Raw genomic sequence first — 27,822 nt, forward strand, 5'->3', positions numbered from 1 at the left:
AACTGTCAAGAGATATTTATTACTAAAAATAAAAGCAACTGAAGTTTTATCCCAGGGCACACTGTCAGCACAGGAACAGCCACGGGAAATGTGTTAATGTTGTCTCTGCTTCTCAATTGCTGCCTCCTTCCACATACAGTAAGTTTAAGTTAAAAACTCATGATGAAAGGAAGTGGGCTCTGCCCTCTTCAGTCTGAAGACTGCATTGGGCTACACTGTGATGGAGACTTGAGATGCTGCAGGTCAGTGTCCACCAAGGGCTCATGTGTCAGGAACTCTGGCTGGTAAGACGACACAAAGGCTTCATGCTGAAGCTCAGGCAGGTCCAGGGATCCTGAAAAAAACAATTCCTTAATCGCATCGTTGCCTGGGAATCTCAGGACTGTTTAGCTTGGATGCATACACAGCCTCTTAATTCCTCACACTTGTAAAAGTCAACCCTGTTTTGCCTTTGGTTGGTAAATAGACAGGTATTTCCTTTAACTGTGGAACAAAGATGAACAGATGTAGTGAACTGTCATACACACAAACCTAAAATCCCCTAAATCCCTTAAAGGATCCTAAAATCCCCGAGCTCCCGACCATTTCATAGGGCAGGGTCAGAAACCATCACTGGCCTTTGCCTTCACCCCAAGTTTTATTCCCTGTACAGCAAACCCTGCTAGTTTGCATCGGTCTCACTTAAGTTACAGAATGAGACAGTGAAGTTTCTGGGTAGGTTCTGTGGGTAACACGGGAGCCCCAGGCAGGCTTCCCATCCCCCTTACTCTCACTTTCTATGGCTGGCTCAATGAAGCATGCTACTTACTGCCCGCCAATGTGTGATGAGGGTGCAGTAGTCTAATGATGGTTGGTGTTCAAACCAGAAAGGGAAAGTTAAGATACCTGGCAGAATGGAATCCTCATGGTCATCATCAAAGGGCTGCGTCTGAAAGGCTTCAAGGCTCATAGCCGCATCATTCTCTGGCAGCTCCTGGGAGAGCTGCCCCTTCCTGGGTCTGCATGCATCAGATTTCACCCACTGGTAACTGTGGACCAAAGGGAGTCATCCTGGAGAGCTGGCTGTCAGTCCACAATAACCCTTCCTACCAAATGGATCAACTTTTTTTTTCATCTGGTCTTCCTCCGCTATATATCTAAAAAGCATCAGCTAAGAAAAACAACCCAAGCAAACCTGAGCAGGCAAGCCTCTGGTGACAGGTGACAGTGCTCCACAGTACACAAAATGGCACAAATTGAGCAGCCTTAATTTGAGAATCCCAACACATTTTGTGTAACCATGAAAACAATGGGAAATTCTATACCTCAAGGGATGGTCACAATTAAAATGAAGGTGCACTAAAAATATTATATAAACCTGTCCAGGGTGTATTAGTAGTGTGTATAGCAAACAACTGGCTTTCCTATTTAGACTTAGGTTTTGTCCCCAAGTTACCTCTTGTGCATATAAAGTCACCCCCCCCCCCGCCGCCCAAACTTGATCTGAAGACAGGAATGCAGAGATCCACCTGCCTCTGCCTCCCAAAAATGGGAATTATATGTGCGCACCACCACACCTGGCCCGCATAGAAAGTCTTAAAAAACCCCAAACTGAAGTTGTCTCCTCTAGCATTTTGGATACAGAGCACACTGGGTAATTGGCTCCTGCTCACCCATCTAGGTGGATAAGTGGGTCACCGTTGTGGCACACGATAAAGGAACAAGCACACCTCTGACACAGAAATGCACACACGAACAAAGTACCCTGCTCCGCAGGCAGCTGAGCGCCTACCAGTGGAACAGTTTTGGCTCCCACTTACTTGGCACAGTTCTGAGCTTCCGGACAACTCTGAATCAGGTTGTGGATGATTGGATGGGAAAACCCGAAGAACTCAGCACCACATGAAAGTAGGTTAGGCATCAGTTTCCCCCTAAGCAGAAGAGAGAGAGCTTTAACTTGAGAGCTTAGGAGGAGAAGAAGACAGGCTTAAGAATGGAACAGCAGTATGAGCAGACACCACACTTAGGCTTTCCTAATATCCTCTGAGGCCAGGAGCTGAAGAGTCTAAGGATACAGCTTAGGTTTCTATAAAGCAAGAGATCTCCAGGCACTGAGAGAGAAATGTCTCAACTATACCAATGGTGAACCTTTTTGTGAGTCCTCTAGCTGGTGGACAACTTACGTTGCAACACTGATGGCCCTGACCAGTTCTTCATAACAAGCATCTGCAGAAGACCCGACGATGGTGTTCTGGGGGTCATCTTCAGGAACAATCTCAAACTGAGAATGACAGGAACAACTAGGTCAATTTACAAGGGGAGAGAGGTAGAGCTGTATGACTCCTGTAAACAGCCCCAGTCTCTAAAGCTGCTGCACAACATGCCAGGAAATGGGCACAAAAGCATCTTACAATGTTGTTAAAAATTCAAACCCAAGTAAACAGAAAATCCTATGACTTCTGATTCTCTGTATTTTGTTTGACTTTTGGTCAGCACTGAACTTGCTCCATACCTTTCTATCCACTTAGAGCCCCAAGTCCAAATAAAACTAGTACTTTACAGAAATGAACACGTTCTATGTCACACTCTATTTCTCTGGGAAATACAAGCGTACCTAGAAATATTCTGGGCCAAAGGATACTTTGCCAATTTTCACTGTGTATTTGTTTTTCTTTATCTTTGCCAATACTTGATATTATCAAACTAAAGCCACCTAATGTTGGGGGAAAAATTGAAGCCAATTTTTTATTATAAATCAATCATATTATACTAAAAAATAGAATCTTGTTTGATTAGTGACCTAAGAACAGTAAATTTTTCTTTTAGCATTTTGTCTCCCAGAGGAAATGAAGAATCATGTGATTTTCATTAAAATTCTACTAAGACTCTGATTGGATATGTGCCGCACTTACAGATGTTGAAAATGTGGTACAGCACACAATGGTAACTTTCCCTATTAGCATACTTTCTGTGGAGCAGGCTGTGTAGCTGAAATGATGTCAAACACTAGCTCCATGGGCCAGAGCTGTGACACAGATGAGTTTCCCACAGTTAGGTAAGCTCAGGTTCCAACTCAAGGGTCCTTATCATGCCTCCAGCTTAGTGTTCTTGATTGGCAGCTGAGGGTCCTTGTATCTTAGCTGAAGCAATAATTTATCAAATGATTTCTGTTTGAATTTGCACTTAACCTAAGCCAACTCGTTCTAGCCTCAAACAGTAACAGTATATGTGGTAAAATTACTATGGTTTAAGGAAAAGATATCACCTAATGAATTAAAAACAAATTTGTATCCCATATCAAACACCCAGAAGTACAGCTGTGACAGGTTTTCTGCATCTTGGTATTGTATAAATGATGACTATAGTATCTTACAGTCTGTCAGAATAAGTAAATAGTCAAGAAGTCAAGGATAAAAGAAGTTCTCAAAACAGAAAGAAATAACAAGAAAGGAAAATAATCATGTGGGGGATACCTGGGGTTGCACACCACCATCCTTGATCTGACAGGTGTACAGACACTTCTGGTCTGGGTACTTCATGCTGGCAAACACTCGAGTACTGCAGTAGCCCACAGGGTAGATGGCACTCTCATCATGGAAGCCAGGTCGGTTGGTGATGATCTATAAAAAATTCCCCAATTCCGAGTTCAGGTCACTTAAGGCTTTAGAGGCCCAGTTTACTATGGTAGCCTTTAGAGCCACTGTGGGGCTGCAAAGAGTGACAAATCCAAGAGAAAGTGATGGCTGTGAGCAGATGAAACTGACCTGGTTTCGTAGGGCCGAAAGATTTTCTGGGGTTGGTATGGATCAGCAAAGGGCTGCTGCCAGTGGGAACAGGGAAGGCTCAACCCCACTCCCATGGTTCTGATTATCTGTCTATGTGCTGGTCTCACTCACCTCCCCCAGGCTATATACTGTTAGACCCCCTAGTCCGATGGGGAACACAGGCCGTCCTGAGGGATCCAAAGCAATGGGCCGAACCAGCTTGCGAGCACCTCCCTCCATTTTCTTTTTCTTGGATGTTTTCTTCAGAACTGAAACGCAAATCTGGGGTCACCCACTTTAGGTCCCTTCCATTGCCAAGGGGAGGGGAAATTTACATATGAATGGTAAAGACAGAAAGCAAATCTTGGTTTATACAGATGCTTTTTATGATGGCATTTTATACCTTAAGCTGATCATAAGTTGAAAATACTGTAAATTAATACATATGATATACTTAACAAGTATCATGACAACAGAGTACACTGTGGAGTATCAAGTGTTTCTACAAGTATGTGTCTGTCTAGAAGCTGTAGCTTGATGTTATTAGCTAATATCAGAATATCACACTGCATATCACTATCCTAAGAAAAGATCAAAATTCAAAGTCCAATTTTTACTGAATGCATACTGCTTTCATAAAATTGTCAAGTTGAGAAATCACTAAGTAGAACCACCACCAGCTGTAACTGAGATACCATCTGTGTTCACTAAATAGCCATATGGACCTGTCCCCCAAAGCCCAAGAATCTAACAGCCTATAACAGTAACCAATTCTAACCTAAGCACTGTGCTGCTAAAAATCTTACATGTTTAAAGTGCTCCTCCACTGTACTACCAGAATTCCTGAAGGACAGCAGTGTGCTCAAAAGGCCACCCTGCCTTTAGGGAAGAGCAGTGAATGCAGTCCAGAGAGCAGGGGCACAAGATGAGGGGCAGAGGCCTGCGGCTGCTTATCCCCATCTATCAGGCCTAACCAGGATCTCTTCAAAGTAGCTTCTATAGCACATGTGTTTCTCAGGGACTCTAAGGAACTTCATGAAACACAAGTGGCCCCTGTGCCGACCAGTTAGTCTACCAGGTCTTTGCTATCAGTGTAGTCGCTGAGACAATGGATACACTGTCTTCTTAAAATACCTTCCAGTTTGTTGTTCTCTTTGCCCTTTTCTTTTTTCTCCTTCTTGGATTTCTTCCCAAATGGTTCCTCGGCCCCAGTGCTGGGCCCAGTTCCCTGGATAGTTCCCACAGAGCTGGCCACCCCATAAGCCAGGGGCAAAGTGGAGCTGTGGGAAGGAACTGCAGCCTGGGGTTCCCCTTCAGTTAGAGCCTGAAGCTGGAGGAGCTTCTTCAGCAAGTATCTGAGGTTGAGAGGAACGGGAGGAGAGGCGTGATGTTCTGGCTTTGTTTTTCTTTTTTTTTTCTTTCTCAATTCATCATTTTACTTAAGTATTGGGAAGTACAGAAATATATACAATGATTATCACACTCAAACAATAAGGTTCTCATTGGAATCTGGAGACAATGAAGCCCCAGAGGATAATCAATACTCAAGAAATTGAGATAATGGCTAGAGTTTCTCTTGCGCCAGCAGGGCTCTTCTTCCTTTAGGGTGGAAGGCCTGAGGTGTCTGAAGGGTGTTCACAGGAGGTAGAGGTATCCACATACCCACTGTGCTTTGCATAGGGAAGCACAGACCAAATATTTGTAGAATGAGTATTATGTATTTTACCCCTTGGTTTTCCTAACTGGGAAGTGATAATTACATGTAGAAGAAGGCTCTGTCAGAAAGATGAGAGGAAGAACTCTCTTGCCATCAGAGCCCAACAAAGCTTAGGTAGAAACACCACAGGTTTGGAGTTTCTTTGTATTGCTTCAAGTGGTTGTGCTATGTGCAAGAATCCACTGGAGAAAAAAATCTCCATATCGATCACTAATAAAAATAACAACAACAAAATGAAGCTAATTTACCTTCTTTCTTCTTTTGCCTTAAGAAATTTTTCCTCAAGACGAGCAATTTCATCACAAATAGCAGCATTTTCCTTTAAGAAAAAAACGGACTGTAATCACATCAAATGAATTTTAAAATGAAGCCATTTTCGGGGAACAAGATCTATATCTCAAACAAACAAACAAAATCCCATCTGTGCTTCAGGATAAAAGGGAAATGCTATTCTATTCTGCACACAAGCTATTAGTACATCTTTACAGGACTGGGAGATGGCTGAGCAGGGAAAGGCACCTTCTATGCAAGCACAACTTGATTTGATCCCCAGAATCCATAGTGGAGGGAGAGAAACAACCCCTGACAGTTGTCTGCTAACTTTTACATGTGTTCGGTGGCACACACACACATCAATAATAAAAGAAATAAAATAGGTAAAGTGTTTGGGTTCTACTGTAGGCAGAGAAATTACATAATTTCTTATCCAGTGAGTGGACACCTTCCGACGAATAGGGGCATTCTTAATGTATATGTCAGAACAATATGGTACACCAGGATTGTCATCAATACCAATCAAGGTATGTGGTCACTCCAGTTAGTGTAGCCTTTGGAGAGAAAACGACACACTACCTATACTCAGAATTACACCACTACAGAACTCTAAGGATCAGCTATGCGCATCAGCCTTGATCTTGACAATCTAAAAGAAATTAAATACTGCGTGTAAAATCCTTATCACCATTCTTTACTGATGACTCAGTCTATCTTAAAACCAGTTCTGAAGGAAACACCCATTTAGGTGCTTCACAGGTGGAACTTAGTTCAGTGTTCAGAACATCCTCTGGCTTCACAAGATTTTCATATACTCAAAGAACCATAATCTTTAAAATAAATTGTAAGCATTAGGCAACTGACAGGAAGTGACGAAAGGGAACAGTAAGTAAGGTGTTGCGATCATTTACTTTTCTTATTTTTTTTCAACACAACACATACAAATATTAATGTCTTAGGAATAACAAATTTAATGTTCAAGCTTTTGCTGATGCATCTAAAAGGCCTATATTTAATTGAAATTTTGTAGAAAAAAGAGTTAAACTACTGATTCAGATGCGTGAGAGCATTTGGAACGTAGACGTATTTCCAAGCACAGAGCTGACTTAGGTTAAGCCAGGATAGTCTGAGTATTAGACATATCAGACCCTAGTAAGTTTTGTGGGCAAAACAATTCATTGACTATATCTGAAATCCCTACAATTAAGGCAGGAAGTGCAGATACACCTGGACAACAGGGCCATAGTGTGAGTCCTTATGTGACAACTTTAATTTCCCCAGTATCAGGAAGAGGGGAGGCAGAAACACCTGGAAGACACGTCAAAGGCAGCTACAACCCTGAAAGATTCAGGTCCCATTTAAGCAAGGTGTCAGTCACGGCGATGGCGATGGGTTGGGGCGTGCTTAGGAATTAGGCTGTGTAGTGTAAATCATAAACTAATCAGGATATTCGAGTTGGAGTCCGGGCAAACGATCTCTTTGAGCTTCAAGTGTTCTCGCATTAAAAGACACTTAATGCTGAGCTCATCTAGAAAATTAAAACGTAGCAAAAAGGTAACGATTACAGTTTACTGGCGGGACACTTTGCAGTCCTCATTTACAGAGGAGTAGGCAGGACTAGAGAAATGACAACTTATCCAACGATGGGGGACTAATAAGTGATGAAACTAACGCTGGCCTGAACTGTTTCTCTAGGTGACGAACAGGTGGGCAGAACAGTCCCAGGGAGAGAGCGGCTGAACCCAGACTCACAAACACCGTAGCCTTGGCTGCTTTGCGCAGCCGCAGGTACTTCAACCGGTACTTCTCGTTCTGGCTCTTCTTCGGGAGCTTTTTCATCCTGGCCTTGTTGGACAGCGGGGTGCGCGGCTCGGAAGCCAGGCCGCCCAGCAGGCTCATGATCCGGCCCCAGCTGGGGGGCGTGGGGCTGCGGGGGGCATGGAGGGGAGGTGACACCAGCAGGTACTCCCCGGCACTTCCGCGTCAGGGTCCCAAGGAAGCCGCGCCGGAAGTTACGCAAGACTCTGGCCACGTGTAACTTCCGGGCTTGGGAGCTGCGGGTGGTCCGGGCCAGGGCGGACTTGGCGGAGAGGTGTGGTTCACGGCTACGGGGAGAAGCTGAGGCTGGAAGGGATCGGTCCTACCCGGGTGTTAGTGTGGGCCGTAGTGGAAGAAAAACAGATTAAAACACAAAACCCTTGCGGACTCTCCCGTTCTCTCTGCGCTCAGGCGGGTGCTAGTTAACGTCTGCGTTTTCCAGTTCCTCTGAGCAGACCTTCCTGACTTTTAGGAGACTTGAGTATTAGTGCTGGAACTCAGCTTCCCGTTTATTCTACTTATACAAGTGTTGTGAACTTTGGGGATAGGGGAAAAAAAAAGACCTCGATTGTTTCAAAGCTTGCTGTCTAGTTAGCAAACAGTTTTAATAAAATGTTAGCACAAAGTCGGCATTCAGTGGTTTTTGAATGAAACCTAGAGTATTTTTATTCACATGCACAGTATTATTATTTTTTTAATAGTTAAGTTTAATGTTTATAACTAAGGCCAGCGGACAAATCTTTAAGTACAAGATTGGCCTAGACTGGACAGCAGGCTTACATTCTTTTAGCAGTGTTATAAACCAGTTGACTGAGCCTTTTGTTTACGTTTTTTTTCCTCTGAAAACAATATAAGTAATGAGATGGGTGGAATTTCCAAAGTAGTGTCCTGATGTAGAAGAGAATTGCTGTTAAATTCTCAAAGTCTAGACATTTAAGGTTGTACATGAAAACTCAGAAAGATGTAATTTACAAGTTCTCTGATTACTAAAGAAAAATCTAATACTAATAAAAACAACAGAGTAAATGACCCAGGTACTTCATCTCTGAAAGCTGTAAAACAGTTGGAGTATTGACAAAATGGATTTGTTGTTGTTGTTTTTTAAGACAGGGTCTCTTTTTGTGGCTCTGTAGACCAGGCTGGCCTTCAACTCACAGAGATCTGCCTGCCTCTGCTTCCTGAGTACTGAGATTAAAGGCGTGTGCCATTGCCACCCTTGGACAAAATGGATTTCACACAGAGAAACAGCTTGTAGATATTCTCCTGTGACTGCCCATGTTTTAAATGACTTTTGATTGACCCGAGTGTGTTTAAGGATGCAACATTGTCTTCACAAATGTACCCATGGCGGTCCTGTAGATTCAGCTTTGGAAACTGTCAGAATTATGAAAGACTACAAAATACACTGTCTTAGGAAATATGTACTGGAATCTTAGCTTGGAACCTGAAAACAGTCATAGTAACCGAAACGGACTTTATTCTTATTAAAAAATGTTATTTTTGGTTGTTTGATTTTTGTTTTTGTCTAGCTGTGTTTTGTTCTTATAGACTTTGTTTGACTTTATTTGTACATTGTTTGACTTTTTTGGTCAGTTCGTGTGACACACATCTCTGTGGCCAAAACATTTTGATATTGGGCTATGTAAATGAGTTTGTGAGTTCCAAACTATGTGTTGCTACTGACTAACTTGTTCTTTCACTAATTTGTGCAGATTAGTGTCTACCATGATATAACCATTAGAAAACTTCATTGATATAGTATGAAAGTTTATTTCTGAAGTAGATTTTTGCTAGGTATGGCAATAACTATCCAGGGAAAGAGGAAGAAAATAGGAAGAATTCTTGAAAGAGCTTCTCCTGGGCACCCTAAAATAGAAGTAGTTGTTGGCACAGTAAATGGCAGAGAAGGGCACCTTGGAGGGGAGACTGTATGTCCAAATACTCAGTGTTGTGAGAAGCATGGGTGCTACAAGTGATTACAGTGAAAGCTATATGTAGTTGTTAATGGGGTTGGCTTCTAGCTTCCAGTCTATGGAAGGAAAGAATTCAGTTTAAAGACAAGAGTTTAGACAGGAGTTTATTTAGCATGCAAAGCAAGCCCTCCAGAGAGAGATGGAAGTGTGCTGTCTGAGGGTGTGTGTATGTGGACAGTCGTCCAGAGGGTTCTGTGTTGTGGATTTTAATGAAGTTAGACGTGAGTAACATCTTCGTGAAGTAAGATGACTTGTTTTTCTTCTCAAAGCATGAGGATCATATTTCCTTTTTATGGTATTTCTTCCCATGATCCTCTCTAGAAATATTCATGCAGTGGTGGGTTAAAGGGCTGGGGACGAAGGTGAAGGAGGAAGGGAGGAGGGAGGAAAGAGAAGGAGGAGTAGGTGTGGTAGTATTATCAAAACCAGAATGTAAATACTATTATAATGAGCTGAGATCTTTTGAGGACAGAGATACTTTGCTAGGGTACGTGTATATCAAAGTGCCCTGGTGTTTTGGTTTTTGATATAGTGGGAACTACTTATCTGTGGCTTCAAGGATTTCTAACTGCAAAGACACATTCTGTTGTCAGGAGACACAACTACCAAAATGCAGCTGTGGTTTGTTTGTTTGTTTTGGTTCCCTCATATCTAATTTCTATTTGAGGTTTTCAAAGTGCAATGACGAATCTCATGTCTGTCTGTTAGTTAAGAAGGCTATGTCATTCTATAGTACAGTCCAGTCATTCTATTAATTTTAAAATTGAAAGCTGAAGATAGAATTTTAAAGTAGTTTGGTTAAATTGTACAAACAAAAACGGCTTGGACTGCTTCCGAGGGCTGCTTTCTCCTGGCTCCTCCACTGATATCCATCCATCTTCTTATCTAATGGGGAAGCAAGAGGAGAGAGAGACTTAAGTAGTGGGCAGTGCGTACAGCACCAAAGGCTTCTATACTCACTGAGCAGTTGGGCTTTCATAATGGCACAAGACTTTTATTAATGCCATTGATGAGCTCTTGGCTTGCTTTAGGTAAATTTACCTGAGTTTGTCAGAAGTAACATGACTTTTCTACTTACCTATATGAAGAGGGATCTAAATGGCTTGTTTAAAAATTCTCTTAAGAAATACAGAACAAAAAATAAATGAAAAAAAAAGAAATACAGAACACAGAGCTAAAAATTTTCATTAAGAGGCACCATGGTATTGTGGGTAAAGCACAGCCTACGGAATCAGAGCAAAGCTTTGGCAGTTAGATGCAAGGATGGAGTAGTGAAACGGAGAACGTACAGAAGTGGATCAACGTGATGTTCGACATTTATTTATTTATTTATTTATTTATTTATTTATTTATTTACTTGTGGAGATCAGAAGCTAACTTGCAGGAATCAGTTTTCTCTTTCTATCATTTGGGTCCCAGGATTGAACTCAGGTCATCAGGCTTGGCAGCGAGCCCCTTAACCTACTATCCTTCAGTTGTTGACTCTAGGTGAAGGTGTGGAATCTCTTGAACTATTAATACTTGTGAAAATGTTCATAGTCTGTAATCTGAGCCCTGTGGAAAAGAGGCCAGTTTATATAATTAAAAGTATATTTGTTCCCTAAAGATTCCATTCATGGTCTTTGCTTCTGTCCTTATATCCCACAAGCAGACTGCAAGTTAAAGTCATTTCTTGTCTTGCTTTGCAGGCAATGGAGGGTTTGACAAGGCTGAAGGTGTCTTCAGAGCAAGATGGACAGGCAAATCAAAGTGTTTCCAGGGGTTTCATATCCTTACTTATCTCTTATTAAATTGCTCTACCTGCCCATTGGGGTGAGGCAAGCATGACTTCTAGAGTGAGTGGATATTGTGAGAATTTTCCTCCATAAATGGCCTTTAGAGTCTTTTTGCATTCGAAGTCTAGACTTCACTCAATTTATTCATTCGGTGTCACTGTCCTCAGAATTCTCTAGACCTAATTTTTCTGTTCTTTGACTCTTCATTTCTAGACTTCACATTGAATATTCATGCATTGATTCTATCTTCTTATAAATACAGGATATTCAGCTGACCTAACCTTAGTGATTTTATGTGGATATAATTATCATCATCTTTATTATTTTTTGGTCTTTTACTTTGTATAGCTTGTGAAGAAGGAGAGTAACTTTATACAAAACTCATCTCTCCATGGTTCCTTTCTTAACTATGGGTGTTCATCATGCATCTGTTGGGTGAGATGTTTAGGTTTTGAGGGTTCTAACCCAGCCAATAAGGTCATAAAATCAACCACTGTGTCAATGTTGTGTTTCTGGGTGGTTGTGTCTTTCAACACACATAAGACACTAAGCCAGCTGAAAGAGATGAGCTCAGAGATGTTAGCTCGGAGGAAAAGAAGGATCACATTGAGGTCATTGATGGGGCATCCCAGCATCTTTCTACTGAGGAGATCAAAAGCTGGCAGCATCTCATAGATGGAGAGGAGCCGTTTGTCCCACCGACATAGCCGTGTGAGATTGTATATTATTACTGGAACCAGTAGGGTGTATATTGCTGCACTGGAGAGGCTAACGATCTGGAAGACAGACAGGGAGGTCAGCCTGCAGGTGATCAGCTCTGGCACATGGGTCTCAGCATGTAGCAGCCCTGTCTTGATGGAGCAGTTGAATTCTTCTTGGAAGAAGACATCTAAGTGGAAGTGGCCAAGGTATAGGTAAGTGGCTGAAGTGAAGAGGAGTAAGAGGGAGTTCCTCAGGAGGTAGGTGGCCACTAGCGAATGGGAGCGCTGCTTGCATGCCAGGTACCGCTCTAACAAGGCAAATTCAAAGTATCGTTCTTTCCGGGCCCTGGGCAGGGGAAGAAAGAAGGCTCCGTTAGGAAGCATCATTTTAGAACCACATCCCAAAAGTCATGTGGGAGACTAGCAGGTCTGTGTGTCTAACATGACATTATTTTTTTAACCTTTTTTTTTTTTTTAATTTTATGCACATGGGTAATTAGCCTGCACATCTGCTTGTGCGCTACATGCGTACATTGTTGAAGAAGCCAGAAGAGGGCGTTGGATCTCCCAGGACCGAGTTACAGATGTTGTGAGCAGCCATGTGAGTGCTAAGAAGTAACTCCAGTCTTCTGCAAGAGCAGCCAGTGGCTTTACCTGCTGATCTATCTCCCCAGCCCCAAGCATGACATTTTTAGTATCCATGAAAATCTATATTCCCTTCATGATCATAACCACAATTCTTCACCTAGAGGGTGTGTGTGAGTACTCTCCAGCTCTCCAAACATTAAATACAGTGTCTTAAATCCAGGGATGATCAATAAAGTATGAATGATCACAGTCTGAGTGAGTTCCTTTCCAACAAAGTTAACTGAAGCTCAAAGTAGGACTTACAAAGCAATAATGATTGGGAATGTAAATAATAGAATTCTGTGTTCTGAGTATGATTTTGAGGCCAGTTCATTCATTTTATACAGATGAAAACATTAACAACGCAGAGAACCGGGGAGGTACAGGTAAGCCCGTCTATGCTTTGAGGAAGCTTTAGTGTCTGCCTTGAGGGGAAGGGCAGATAAGATCTGTCATCTACAGTAACATTAATGCTTGTTGCTGAGCGCACATAAACCATAACAGTTGTGAATATTAGGAGATGGAAAAGCAGTGTAAGTTCGAGTGTTCAGAAGCCATGAGAGAGAATATCGGCTTAAATATGGGTTCCAAAATGGTAGAGCAGAGCTTTTTTTGAGGACATAGCAAGCACATGAACACGAGACAGAACACGATCACAAATCTTAGCTAAACTCCCCTTTCACTGCCTCCCCTGGCCACAACAGACATATTTAAAAACTGCACTGTTTTTATCTCTTAGCTTCCCAGTTCCCTTGCCCTCTGTTACCTTTTTCCTTCATACTGTTTGTCATCTATGAAAATGTATTTTATGTGTGTACCTTGCTTACTTGCTGCCTGATTTCCTTCAATAGACTCTTAACCCCACACTGGTAAGTAGAGCTTTGTTGCCTTTGTCCCTGTCCTTCCTGAACATCTACATGTGTGCACGTGTGTGCATGTACACACACGCGCGCGTGCGCGCACACACACACACACTATCAAAGCCTGGTACTTAGATAAATGAAGGACTAATTCCATCAATGATATTCTCAGGGATAAGGGGGAAACTACTTATTGTCCAGACTAAGTTAAGTATCCCATATCCCAGATCTTTCAGGTCTGGGAGTATCTCAGATTTTTCTTTGTGGGTTTCATACATGGAATACTTGGAATATTTTTTAAAAATTCGATTTTGGAACACTGGTCAATTTGGGGATTAGGAATACTCAAATTGTAACTAGAAGTTTGAAAAGTAGTTGACACTGTGATTGAGGCCTTGGACAGATATTTGAGACTTTCAACATTTTTTTTTTTTTTTGTTGTTGTTGTTGTTAAGCATGGGGGAGTTAGTTAGCCGAGGTTTCTGAGCAAGGGAATGGTATTCAAAGTAATATTTTGGAGCTATTAATCCCTAAAGCCCAGTCTGTTCCTCTTCTGTCTTCAGGAATGAGGAGGTCATCCCCTCCAAGAATGAAGGGAGGAACAGAGTACTTTGTTCTTTGAGAGGGACGGCATAGAGAAATATAAAGATGATTATGTACCGGTATCAATTTAATATGCCATAGAGTTTGTTGGAAAAACCTAGAGGGAGCAACTCACTTCTCTAGCTCATCCCAGAAGACATGGGGGTCAGAGCTCTTCTGCCGGATCTTCAACATGTGCTGCACCAGGCGGATAGAGCGGTTGTAGGACTTGTCCAGTTCACTGATGATGAACAATAGGTCAGAGCTGAGGGCCGGCACAGCTGCATATTGCCACAGCAGTACTGGCAGATACATGGCGACAGCCAGGGCCAGTAGAGAGTAGGGGAGAGCCTGCAAGGAAGAGAAGGTTGAGGAGGGAGGCCAGGATGTTGGGCCTTGAATGATGACTAAGTGGGGGCTTTGCTGCTCTCCTAGTCCCGCTTTAGAAGGGAAGAGAGTGCAAAGAGTCAACTACCCAAAGTTTTGCCCACATGTAATAATATAGTGTAGCTGGTAGAGAAGTGACTTCGTCACTCCATGTTACCCAGATCCATGGTCTATGGGTTTTCTGATCTATGATCTGTCTGGGGCTCCAAGGAGAAAAGCAAAAGGGAAGCTGAAGAGGAATGGAGGATAGAAAGTGTCTGATAGGGAGATCTCTGTCTCCTCTGCCTCAGCAGTGCAGACTGAGTATCTAGCCTGAGAATTTGACCAACAGTGGTCCCGGAATTCTAGGGGAGGGAAAATATTGTTTCGTTTATATGTCCTGTCCTGTGCTTGTCTTTTCTAATCTCTGGATCCTCAGCAATGTTGAGTGACAGCACTGCACGCGCCTTGGGAATTCTTTGGGGGTTATTTCAGGATAATGGAATGGACCTTTAGAATGTGTAGGTCATATCTTCTCAGCTACACTGGTGTTTTTAAAGACTTTCCTCCCCTCATATGAAGATAGGCATTCATACATGGTGAATACCCAGGATGGTGTGTCTGTGAGTCAAGACAGAAGATATATCTCTTGCAGCCCTCAGAGGAGTCAACTGTTGACACCTTACATTTCTGTTTAGGTTGCCCTTTGTTGTGGTGGCCTGGGCAGGGAGGATAGGGCCTTCTCTTCAGTTTTCTTATTATACTTATGCATTCAACAGAGGCAGACCCATTTCTTTATCCATAGCACACTCTCTTCTTGTGAAGGATTTGTGAATCTACGTTTGTTGCTCAGCACACAGGATGCATTATTTCACTTGTTTTTCACAAGTATGCTATGGGTGGGGTGTCATCCTGTGTCTATTTACAGTGGGGGAAGCTGCATCAAGGCCAGGTCAAGCATCTGCACACACCACACACTCAGCAGGTGGAAGAGTGAAGATTTGGAGCAGGATGGGAGGCTTAGGAGCTTATTCTCCTGATGACCCCTTGCCCCACAGTTTCTTCCAGATTGCTTTGTCTTTGCAGTAGCAAGTTTAGAGGAAAAAATGGAAGGTCTCTCTCTCTCTCTCTCTCTCTCTCTCTCTCTCTCTCTCTCTCTCCTTCCCCCTCCCTCTCCCTTCCCCTCTCTCTTTCTGAGTGTGTATCTGTTTGTCTCTGTATGTTTTCTGATCTACAAAAAAGACTAGAATGGATAAACTGGGGCCTTAAGTGAAGTTATAATTGTTTTACTCCTATTCAAAAAATAATATCCCCTGAATATAAAGCCTTCACTTCTACAGAGTGTGTTCCTAGGAATGGGGTGGAACCAAAGAATCTGGGTGTCACTTCCTGGTGACACCGACGGTCAGGCGTTTTGACCTTTCCTAACATGAATCTCTTCCCAAATCTGTGGGCTCATCACTGCCTTGGCCTGCTGACCTCCACTAAGTCTCTGGTTTTGCCTTCTAAGATGACAAGAAAGAACAAAGACAAAGTTTAAGGACAAGGCAAACAGGAGACAAGGCAAGAGCAGCAAAATATTGAAAACTGGGGGTCAGCTGCCTGATACAAGGTGTGGTGTGAGGAGAGGCAGGGATTCCAGGCAAGAACAAACTATCTGCGACCCAGAACCAGGAATCAGGGATACGGGTAAAACTGAAAAGCAAGAGTATATGTGAGTCCGTTTGAAATAGGATACCGATAAGTAGATGTGAGATGCTGAACTGCAGATTTTTCTGCAATATACAGCAGCAAAGCAACCACCCTTTCCCATTCTTGAAGGAAGGCTTGAAGTTTTGTCTCTGGAGAGACTAAACCACTCTATGCTTATGTCTACTATGTGCAGGAGAACTATTCTGAAGGGTGGAGGAACGAAGAACTAGATGATGTGACCCATGCCTCAGTTCCCGGGGGGTTAGCAGTCAGGCTTGGTACACACTGAAGTCTAACCCTCTCCTCCAACTCAGGACTGAATGACTCAGAGACAGCAGACAATCCTGGCATAGGACTAGATACTAATATCCGAGTTTCTTTCCAATGAAGTACACCAAAGGGATCCCCTTTACCGAAACTGCTTGTCAGCAAGCCTGGCCCACAAGCACAAAACTTCCAATCAGATGAAAGCTGGCAACCAGACATCAACAGGCATTTGAGGAACCCCAGACTATGAAAGTCAGCTGCCAAAGTAAATGGGCAAAGACAGAGCGAGGTGGAAGAGGGCATAGTGGGCAAGGGCAGAGCGCAGTGGGAGGGGTATGGTGCTTTAGTCCATCCCCACTCCCAAGCCAGGAAGCCATCCTGCTAGGACCCTTGTGTTTTACCTTGTGAGGCCAGAGAGACTTCACCTGGTACTGCCCAGCCTCGTCCTGCTTATGGTGAGCCAGGGAGTCCCAGCAGGAGCTGTCCACATAGGCGGCCTGTCTGACACTGAAGTTGCTGGGAGAGAAGCAGCTGATCGGAGATCCTGCAAAAGGACCATGACTTTGAGGCAGCCTGGGTTGCAGCAAAGGGATGGAAATCATTCAAGAGCTTTCTGGGCAAGGGGACATCCTTATGACTTGGTAACCGTCTGTGGCTGGCAGGCCTTGCCCTCTGCCCAAGTCTCAGCTTTCCAGGCCCTGCACTGCTGTGTCGTGATGGAACGGCTCACACAGTTTGGCCTGTGCTACCAATGCACTGACTTGCTCTTTTAGGTCTGATGGGCCTTTACTCTTCAGTTCTCCAAGGCTCCCACATAGGAAGCCACCAGAGACTTCTTGAGTTCCGCAATTTGCTATCAGAAAGCTTGACTTTTGATAGTGACATTTCCATTCAAGAATGATGACATCCTTTTTGTTTGTTATTGTTTTTGTTTTTCAAGACAAGGTCTCTCTGTCTAGCTCTGGCTAAACTGGAACTCATTCTGAAGACCAGACTGGCCTAGAACTCAGAGAGAACCACCTGCCTCTGACTACCTGAGTGCTGGAATGAAAGGCTGTGCCACCACCACCCAGCAGAGATGGCTTCCTTTAAAAATATTTTTGAAATTATTATGTGTGTATCAAGTGTGTGCATGGGCTGAGTCATACTTGTGAGGGCCAGAAGATGACTTGTAGAAATTGCTTCTGTCTTTCTGCCATAGTTTCAGAGTTCCCCCATGTGTGAACTGTATCTCATGTGGGCAGAGTTGGCAGCAAGCGCCTTTACCTGCCGGGCCATCTTGTCAGCGTTGCTTTGTTTTGGGATAGATTCTCACTGTGTGGCTCAGGCTGACTTCAAACTTGTCAGCCCCCTACCTCAGGCTCCAGAATGCTGGGATTACAGGTGTGTGTACTACTCCCAGATTAAAAAATGACTCTCTTTTGTTTTGTAAAATGCAGAGGACTAATGCCTACATGGAAAGGGAAATGGGTTTGAACGAGAGGATCTAGCTTTCCTGTTTCTTATCTGAAATTGGTCGAGCTGGGAACCACCCCTGTTCCCATTCTTGCAGGTGAAGAAGCAGAGAGAGGTGGAATATTTCATCAGAAACTGCTGTCAACTAATGGGCACAGACAGGAAAAAACAAAACAAAACAAAACAAGGGGCCCAATTGACTGCAGAAGAGAGACCAGCAGGCTTTCTGAGTTAACTCAGTGCTTACAACATTGAAAACGTGCCTGCATTAGTGTCTGTTTATGTCTAGGGTCGTGGAAAAGACATAGGGGTTTGTTGAGTGCCTCCCAACAAGGCTGTATTAACTCTGCAAGTGGGGGTGGGAAGAGGGTTCACGGTGGGGGGGGGTGCTCACAGTGGGCTAGGAGTCCCAACCTCTCTTGTCTCTAGAAGCCAAAATAATAGTTTGTATCACTGATTTGACACAAAATGCATGACTGCTAAAGTGAGGAAGTAATTTTGATTTCAAATTTTTGTTTTTTTTTTAGTTTCAGGTATTTATAGTATGTTGAGCATATTCTCTCCTTCATACTCCCCATACTTTCCTTCCTCCACCCACCCCCTTCTTTATTGTGAGATTTCCAGGTTGACTCTTGTAACTTTTTGGTTCTTCTGCTTTGTAGGTGCCCTAGACTCACCCATGACCTGCCTCTTAGGAATCCAGTCCAGCCCAAAGCCAGGAAATCTACTTCAGACAGGAGTTGGCTCTCACTTTCTCCAGGGTGTATGGTGGAATGAAGTCAGGTCTCTTACCTGATGAGAACTCCTGGGCAAAAGCCAGAGACATCAGTAGCAAGGGGAAGCCCACAGTGACGAACTTGATTATCTTGTCCAGGGGCAGCTCCAGCCGCAGTCCTTTGAGGCGAGAGCCCCGGCGGTCAGGCAGCAGGGCATCAGAGAGCATATACTCTGCAGCTGTGTGTGCCAGTGACATGATGCTGCCGAGCTCAAGGTGCAGAGGAGGCTGCTGCTCTCGACAATCCGGGAACGGCGGGGCGAAGTAGTGACAGCTTCACGCAGCTAGTTTGTAGCCAACCTAGGGGTGGCCCCAGCTTTACACATTTGTGCTAGGACCAGGCAATGGTTCTCTACCTAACTGTCCAGGCTCCGAGCCAGTTAGACACTCTGGCAATTAGAGGAAGGCGTAGCCTCAGAGGGTCCTCGTTGGAGGAGGTTCAGGCTTCACGTGTGGCTGGTGCCAGGCGCTTGCCTGGGTTGTTTCCCAGCAGGCAAAGCCCTGTGGCTTTATGCTGCCCTCTGATTAATACAATATTTTCAGCAGAGTGGTCGAGAGAAGGAGGGACCGTGGGCTCAGCCCCCCATGTAATTGGTGTGGAATTTGGGTGGAGATTGCTTAAATATGTTGAAGGCTCTCATTTTGTGGTTTGGGGTGGGAATGGAGCCCCCAGGATTCAGTGAGGATAGTTGTCCCTATAGAGCAGGCTTTGTCTCAGTGACCAAGTTTTGCTTAAGGTCCGAGCTTCCTCCCAGAAACTGCCCTGCATTTGATGTTAACTTTCCTTCTCCCACTCTCGACTTCTTTCAACAGTATATTTACACTTTTCAGTTCCATAGAGCTTGCCCTTTCTCCAGGAAGCTGGGGGAGGCCCGACAGTGTGGAGTAGTGGGAACACCACGGCCTTTGAACTTTGGAAGGAAAAGTTGTCCCTGGAGATCCAACAGTGCCTATTTTTCAACTGTATTATTCCAGTAAGTCGCTTTATCTAAATTTTCCCTTCTCTCAAGGTCCAGTCTGTTAGAGACCACGTTGGCTTGGTTGTGCGCATGAGAACGTACTTGCTAGATTGTAAAGCCCACGGCGTGCCCTACATTTTGGTAAATGTCCACAGGGCCTCGGTGTTAAAGGCTTGGCTGCCAGCCTGTGACACTCTGGGAATGTGGTGGTGGAGCAAGTACAGCACACTGGAGCTTGTCCTTGTTGGGGACAGCTTTTTTCCTGTGTGCTTCGGCCATGAGCCACTGTGCCACTCCCAATGGACTAAATAAACCAAGGACTAAACAAACATTCCCTCCCTTTGTGTTTTCCTTTTTACAATGAGGAAGCCTCAGGTGTGGCGAGCTCTGTCCCCATCTCAACTTCTCTTCCCTTTAAGTTGATTGTATCCGAAACTTTGTCATACTAACAGCAATTGGACGAGAACAGCAAATGGCGGGTCAAGTTGATATGTGGTTGGGTTGGAGACAAAGACAGTCTTGTCTGTAATACTGCCCTTAAACTTGGGAATGAAGACCCTTCCCTTGCCTCCTTTTGGCCTTCGTTGGCTGTATTATTCCTGGGGGGCAGGGAGTATGTGGGCGGATGGGATGTGCTCATTCCGTGCTATGCCGAACCGGTGTGCTATTCAAACCACTTTACAGCACCCTTGCTTCTGCAGCTCCCTACCCACGGGCCTTGGCCTGCTTCCAGGGCTTGTGTGGGCCCTTTTCTCAGGCTTGGGTACACTTTCTGAAGGGATGACTGTGAGGGTACACACCCAAGGTCTAAGGAACAGCTACTTAGTATGGTTGGAATTTAAATGTCCTGACATGTCCACACATGCAATTGTGAGTCCCCCTCCTTTAGTGTGGGTCTTGGTTGTATTGAGATAGAGACCTGGGATAGTGCAATGATTCTAAATTGAACCTAAAATTGCTGATCCTTATGAAGTGTGTGTGTGTGTTTGTGTGTCTGTGTGTCTGTATGCATGTGTGAGTGTGTGTGTATGAAGCTAGGTAGGCAGAACATGTACAACAATTTGTTAGCTTGGTTGTTAATTTTTTACTTTTTAGATATATGTGGTATATATATATCTATAAATACTTTTATCCTGTGGCCACAGATATTTAGGCTCGGCCAGCCTTCCTTTCATCTCACTGGCTCGAGGCCCACCCTAATTTAGAGTTGCCCCATGAATGCTAATGAGTTAGGTATCCAGACCACAAGAGGAATGCTTTTTTTTTCTGTCCTCCACTACTCTTTCTGGATTTCTGTATCTTTTAATTATGTGTGTTTTTGTCAATGGTTATGGTAGGATGTTGTGCATATATAGTCTTTTGCTTTTTAAAAATATTTGTGCTTTTGAAGTATACTATCCATACACAGTATAATATGCCAACATGAGCCATTCAGTAATGCTTTATCTGAGTAAGAAGCAGAGTGTTTGACTCCTCAGACACTGCAATGTGTTCCTTCTATTAGTTCTCTCTTCCCCAAAGGTAGCTGTCACCCTAACTTCTAGTAGCATGGGTTAGTTTAGCAATTTTAACACCTTAAAGATGGAGGGCCAGGGATATAACTCAGGGGTAAAACAGTTGTCTAGCGTTTGTGAGGACCTGGGTTCAATCAGTCTTTGGGACGTCCACCTCTGCCCCAACCCCCTAAAGGAAAGAACAGTTCTTATTTTGTATTGTGAGATGGCTTAGTGAGAAAAGACATTTATTTGCTGCCAAACCTGACTCCTATGTTTATGAAAATTATGTAGTTTTTTGCTTGTTTTTGTATTCCATACTGATGAAATTATATTAATTTCTTGGTATTTGGATTCTTGGTTCAAAATATCTTAGAGATTTATCCATGCTGCTATGTGAATCAGATGTTGATCCCATTTTATTGTAGAAACATAAACATATTTGTGCCTTCACACATTGGTAGTCATTAGGGTTTCCAGGTTCTGGCCATTAAAATAATGTTTTTGTGAACCTTGCAATATGCATCTTATGATGGACATATGTATGTATTTATGCTGGATATATACTCAGAAGAGGACTTCTGGTCACAGTGACATACATATGTTCATCTTTGTATCTTTCCAAGTGGTTGTTTGTACTTTTACCAAAAGCTTCTGAGAGTCCTAAGAGCTCTTTGTTAGTATTTTTTTCCAATTAAAAATTTTAAGACCTTTTGGAATGTGTGAAAAGTAATGTGTGAAAAAATGTGTGGTTTTAATTTGAAGTTTCTCTGATGACTAATTGGTTGTTTTGGTCTCTTTGATGCCAATCTTTTATGAAGCATGTGCTTAGGACTTTTGCTTGCTTTTCGGTTGTTTTTCCTACCTTTCCTTAATGTTCTGAGACTATTTTGAGAAGTCTGTTTTACTTAATGTCTTCTTGCTGTCCATTGCTGCATTTTCATTTTCTTCTTGGTGTTTTCTAATGTCTTGAAATTCTCATTCTACTGCAATTGATGAATTTTTGTTTTTCTTTCCTTTTCTAATGAATTTTATTTATTTATTTATTTATTTATTTATTTATTTATTTATTTATTCTTCTCTCACATAATACATCTCGACAGCAGTTTCCCCTCTCTCCACTGCCCCCCCCCCCCCAGATCCAATCCTTTCTTCAGAAAAGAGCAGGCCTTCCAGGGATATCAACTGAACACAACAAGACTAGGCACAAACCCTATCAAGGCTAAGTGAGACAACACAGTAGGAGGTAAAGCATCTCAAGAACAGGCAAAAGAGTCAGAGACACCCCCCACTCCCACTGTTAGGAGTCCCCCAAGAACACCAAGTTACATCTTTTTTATTTTTTTTAACAGAAAGTGTTTTTTTATTTTTTTATGTCATCTGCAGGAAACCATCAGCTATTCCAATATTAAGAAAAACAATTCTTACGTGTTCTCTAATATATCTTTGCTTCATATTTCTTTTTGTGTTTGGAGTCCATCTGAAATTTTTTTAAAACCAAGTGATAGAATGGAGGTCAAGGTATATTATTTTTCACATGTGTTTCCAAAGATTCACCCAGTTTATTGAAAAGCCCACCTCTTCCTTTGGCAGTGTACTGTTGCTATTGTCAATCAGATTACTGGACTCCACTTTTCTTCTATTTTCTTCTCTTTTTTTTCCTTTTTAAAGATTTTTTTATTTAGTATAAAATGTTCTGTATGCATGTTCACCTGCATGCCAGAAGAGGGCGCCAGATCTCATTACAGATAGTTGTGAACCACCATGTGGTGGCTGGGAACTGAATTCAGGACCTCCGGAAGAACAGTCAGAGCTCTTAACCACTGAGCCATCTCTTCAACCTTCCACTTGCCTATTTTTGTACCAATTCTATAGTATTTTAATTATGAAGACTCTATAACGGGTGTTAATACTATAATGTAATGTTGTTGCTCAAGATTGTTGTGGATAATGTTGGTCTTCTGTACTTCTATTTGAATTTTGCAATCAGATTATGAATTTTAGTAGGGAAATCCAGCCAGAACTTTTGATCAGGTCTTTTAAATCTATATCTTAATTTATTTATGCCTTTGGAAATTTCTGTTTATTGAACTTTTGGTCTTTTGTTGAGGTTTATTTTTTATGTTTTGGTAGTGTGTGTCTGTATGTATGAGTGCAGGTGCTCATGAGAACCAGAAGAGAGTGCTGGATCCCCTGGAGCTGAAGTTACAGGCAGTTGTGGGTTCTTGATGTGGGTGTTGGGAATCAAAGTCAGGTCCTCTGTAAAAGCAGTGTGTAGTGGGAACTGCGGGCTGTGTTCCTGCCGCCCCAGCTCCTGGGCCGCCTGGCTAGCTTATGCCCCAAAATAACAACACACAAACTGTATTCTTTTAAACACTGCTTGGCCCATTAGCTCTAGCCCTTACTGGCTAATTCTCATATCCCGATCAACCCAGCTCTAATAATCTGTGTAGCACCAGTCTTACTGGGAAAGATTCAGTAAGACCTGGCGGCTTGCTTCATCGTGTCTGCCTCTGAGAGGAGCTGCCCTGCATCTGCGTGGGAGAGGGGAGCATGGCGTCTGAGCTCACTTCCTCTTCCTTCCAGCATTCTGTTCTGTTTACTCTACCCACCTATGTTCTAACCTATGAGGGTCAAGCAGTTTCTTTATTTTTTAACCAATGACCTTCTGCATCATTTCCCCTTTTTCTGTTTAGACAAAAAAAAAAAAAAGGAAGGCTTTAACTTTAACATAACAAAATTACATATAACAAAACAGTTATCAAGTAAAATTACAATATTTACATCTATTTTATCTTTATCATAACTAAGGAAAACTATAACTATAACTAACTATCTATTCTTCAACTCCATTAAAGACTCGAGAAGGATACAATATTACCCAAGCAAACAAAAAATAAGCAACTTTCAAACTCTAGAAATGACAGAGACATCTTGCTGCCTTGACAGTCACCCAAAGTTTCTCTGTACCATTGGGGCATCCATTTTCGGCCTACAGGCCCATAGTTTCCAGCAGACATTTCCATGAAGCAGGAAATTTCAAAGGCAGTTCAGTCATTATCTGCTGTGTCCTGCAGAATGTCTCGCAGACTCCTTCATGAATCAGGAACCCCGAAAGATCATCTCACCTTTAGGCAAGTTCAGTAGTCCTCTCTCTGCGGGTTCTCTGTGTCCAGTTTATACAATAGTCCAGGCAAGAGCAGTTTCTTGCCCAAATGGCTATCAAACTCCATAAGGTGCCTCTTCGATGCCCATCTTCCTCTTAAAGTAGATTGGTGCTGCCAGGAGCAGACGTGTCTCATTGTCATGAAAAACCCTAAGTTATTAAAACACTTAAAATGCCATATTTTATAATCTTTGAAAGATATGAAGAATGCCTATCTAAAATGTATCTATGTACATCTAGAAAATCTAACTAACATGACTACAAGCTTGACTATTATTGATAATTATCCATTAACAACTTATATACATTACATTTTTAAGTGAACTACATAATCACAATACCTTAATCAAGGTCAGAAATACATATACCTATAACAAAATTGACCTTAAAATCTATAGCAACGCAAATTATTCATATCTATATCATCTCCCCCTTTAAATGTAAAAGAACATTTATAAACAATATTTGGGAATATGGACGTAGTTATTTCTCTCCAAACTGCTTCCTGCTGAATGGGGGTGCTGTTATTCGGGTCTTTTATGGGATAACCTGTCTGCTAGGTTCATCTCAGTCGGCAGTTGAGCAAAGTAATTTTCTGAAGGTGTTCACAGCAACCTTTCAGGAGGGCGTTGTCTATCATACCATATTGAAATAAAAGAAATCCACAGGGTTTCATCCTCTGTGAAAACAAAAGAAGAAACTCTGGTCTGTCCTTTAATCCCAACACTTGTGGGGCAGAGGGAGATTTACCTCTATGACTTCAAGGTGTGGTAGCACACCCCTTTAATCCCAATGCCTGGAAGGCAGAGACAAAAATTCATCAATTGCAGTAGAATGAGAATTTCAAGACATTAGAAAGAAATGAAATTAGAAGAAAATGAAAATGCAGCAATGGACAGCAAGAAGACATTAAGTAAAACAGACTTCTCAAAATAGTCTCAGAACATTAAGGAAAGGTAGGAAAAACAACTGAAAAGCAAGCAAAAGTCCTAAGCACATGCTTCATAGAAGATTGGCATCAAAGAGACTAGGCTTTCTGTGGATGCAGTTATCCACGTGGGCGCCATTCTGTAGTGGGAACTGCGGGCTGTGAAGAGACACCATGACCACAGCAACTCTTAGAAAGGAAAACATTTAATTGGGGCTAGCTTACAGTTCAGAGGTTTAGTTCATTGTCATCATGCAGAAAGATAGAGGCATGCAGGCAGATGTGGAGGTAGAGGAGCTGAGAGTCCTACATCCAGATCAACAGGCAACAGAAAGTTAGCATGACCCTGGACTTGGCTTATGTATTTGAAACCCCAAAGCCCACTCCCAGTGACTCACTTCCTCCAACAAAGCCACACCTACTCTCCCAAGGCCACACCTCCTGATCGTGCCACTCCCTGTAACCCTTTGGGGGCCGTTTTCACTTAACCACCACATATCTATGAAAAGAATAGTACTTTTCTCTTTTCTAGTCTTTATACCTTTATTTGCCCAGTTGTACTAATTTGTTTCTTCAGGGCATCTAACACAACACTGCATATAACTGCATCTTTATCTCATTCTTTGTCTTAGGCAGAAAGTTTTCAATGTTTAATTTTTATGTAGGATGCTCACTGTAGATTTCTTTCTTTTGTTTTCTTGGTTTTTGTGGTAGATCACATTTTCCACGTTAAAGAACTTTTATTTATTGCTAGTTTCCTAAGAATGTTTATAAAGAATAAATGTTGAGTTTGAAAAATGCGTTTCTTGGGCACATTGAAGTATTCATAGGATTTTTCTCTTTACATATGTTATTAACATGGCATATATTGGTGGATGCTTGAATGTTAAATTATTCTTACATTGGTGAAATAAATGTCACTGCCTCTAGTATTTCATCAACTTGGTTTTATTAGTTTCAGCTTAATAAAATTTCCTTACGTTTTTTTAGATTACGTTTAAGCAATTGAGAGATTAATTTAATTTTTCATTGTAATATTGTTGGCAGGTTATACTGACCACACTGAAAGAATTAGCAAGTTTTTTTTTTTTTAAACTCTATTTGGTGAAAGTATATTGTAAGTATTTGGAAAAATTTGCAGCTGAAAACATTGTCTCGGAGTTTTCTTTGTGTGTGAATTTTATTGATGGATATAATTTCTTTAATGAATATGTGGCTATTCAGAGTGTGTAGTTTCACTTGTGTGGCTTATAAGTTACTAGGTTACTGCTATTGCATACAAGTTTTACAAAAACTTAGGGTTTAAAACAACAGCAAAACCCACTTGTTATATTCTGTAGATGAGAAGTTAGGGAGCAGTTTGGCTGGGCTGTTCTGGCCTCTAAGTAGTTTGCCATCCATACCAAATGCCCTACGTGGTTATGGTCCTAGAATCCAAATTCTTTCTGCAGTAGAGCACACTTCCTCACCATAGGGGGCTTCTCAGGGTGAGGTGGAGCTGGTTTACCTGGAGCAGATGACCAAAGAGAGGAAGCAGACAGAACTCTGCTGTGCCTTTAATGAGCAAATCTTTGCAGTTGCCATTAACGGATGCTTCTGGATTTCTTTTATTTACTGAAAGGAGGCCACTAAATCCAGCTTGTTTCCAGAAAGATTGTCAAAGAATTCATACACTACTTTAAGCAATATTGGACAAGAGAAAAAAAGTGAGGAAATTATCAATTTTTTTATCCCAATGCCAAACTTATTACCACACTGTTAATAACATCCCCATATCAATATTTTGTTATATAATTTGAAATATACAGCAAAGATGAAAGAACTTTTAACTAAACACCTGAAATCTTTAATTTTATTATTTGCATATTTTGTTGCCCATCTCTCCATCCTGTACCCACCAATCCTATCTATTAAAATACTTATTTCCAAATAAATTGCAAACACTCTTTTATTCTAAACACTTCAGCATGTATAGCATAACTTACTTTTGTGCTTATTTGCTGTTTAGTTCTATTGAGATAAAATTTACATGCAATTGAACGTACGATGTTTAGCTGTATACATGGAATTTGATGCATTCACATACTCTTGTGATTTACGTTCTGTTAAGGTTAGAGCAAAGACCAGAAAAATCCCTTTTGATTCTGTTTTAGAGATCATGGTTTTCTAGTGGAACACTCCATATTTTTTTTATTATAATCTTTTTTTAAAAATAGCTTTATTTGTTTATTTTACATCCCAGCCACAGTTTTCCCTTTCCTCCCAACCCCTCCCCCAATCCACCCTCTGTTTCTCCTATCCCCAATCACTCTTCTGTTTCTGTTTAGGAAAGGGCAGGTCTCCTATGAATATCCACAAGCATGGCATATCAAGTTACAGTAAGACGAAGCACCTCCCTATGTATTAAGGCTGTGCAATGTGACCCAGTATGAGGAATAGGGTCCCAAAAGCCAATTATAAAGTTGGAGACAGTCTCTGTTTCCACTGTTAGGAGTCCCACAAGAGGACCAAGCTACACAACCACAACATATATGCAGAGAGCCTAGGTCAGTCCTATGCAGGCTCCCTGGTTGTCGGTTGAGTCTTCGTGAGGGTCTATGAGTTCAGGTTAGTTGATGCTGTGAGTTTTCTTGTGACCCCTCTGACTTCTAC

The 27,822-nt window shown here is 42.2% G+C and overlaps 2 protein-coding genes across 2 annotated transcripts; both read right to left on the reverse strand.

Moving 5' to 3' along the window:
• On the reverse strand, positions 1 to 7,735 carry Tbrg1 (transforming growth factor beta regulator 1). Its single transcript, XM_057767063.1, has 9 exons — positions 7,486 to 7,735; positions 5,709 to 5,779; positions 4,878 to 5,098; positions 3,876 to 4,012; positions 3,453 to 3,599; positions 2,163 to 2,260; positions 1,800 to 1,910; positions 886 to 1,028; positions 1 to 334 (listed from the first exon to the last, which is right to left on the reverse strand). Exons 1-9 carry the CDS (start codon positions 7,630 to 7,632, stop codon positions 189 to 191), a joined length of 1,221 nt encoding a protein of 406 aa, XP_057623046.1. The 5' UTR covers positions 7,633 to 7,735; the 3' UTR covers positions 1 to 188.
• A 3,971-nt stretch (positions 7,736 to 11,706) lies between these two features.
• Panx3 (pannexin 3) lies at positions 11,707 to 18,822 on the reverse strand. The gene is made up of 4 exons (XM_057768934.1): positions 18,642 to 18,822; positions 16,796 to 16,938; positions 14,206 to 14,420; positions 11,707 to 12,346 (listed from the first exon to the last, which is right to left on the reverse strand). The coding sequence occupies exons 1-4, from the start codon at positions 18,820 to 18,822 to the stop codon at positions 11,707 to 11,709; spliced, it is 1,179 nt and encodes a 392-aa protein (XP_057624917.1).
• Between the last annotated feature and the right edge of the window lie 9,000 nt (positions 18,823 to 27,822).

Source organism: Chionomys nivalis, chromosome 4 (genome assembly GCF_950005125.1).
Source record: "Chionomys nivalis chromosome 4, mChiNiv1.1, whole genome shotgun sequence".
Classification (NCBI taxonomy): Eukaryota; Metazoa; Chordata; class Mammalia; order Rodentia; family Cricetidae; genus Chionomys; species Chionomys nivalis.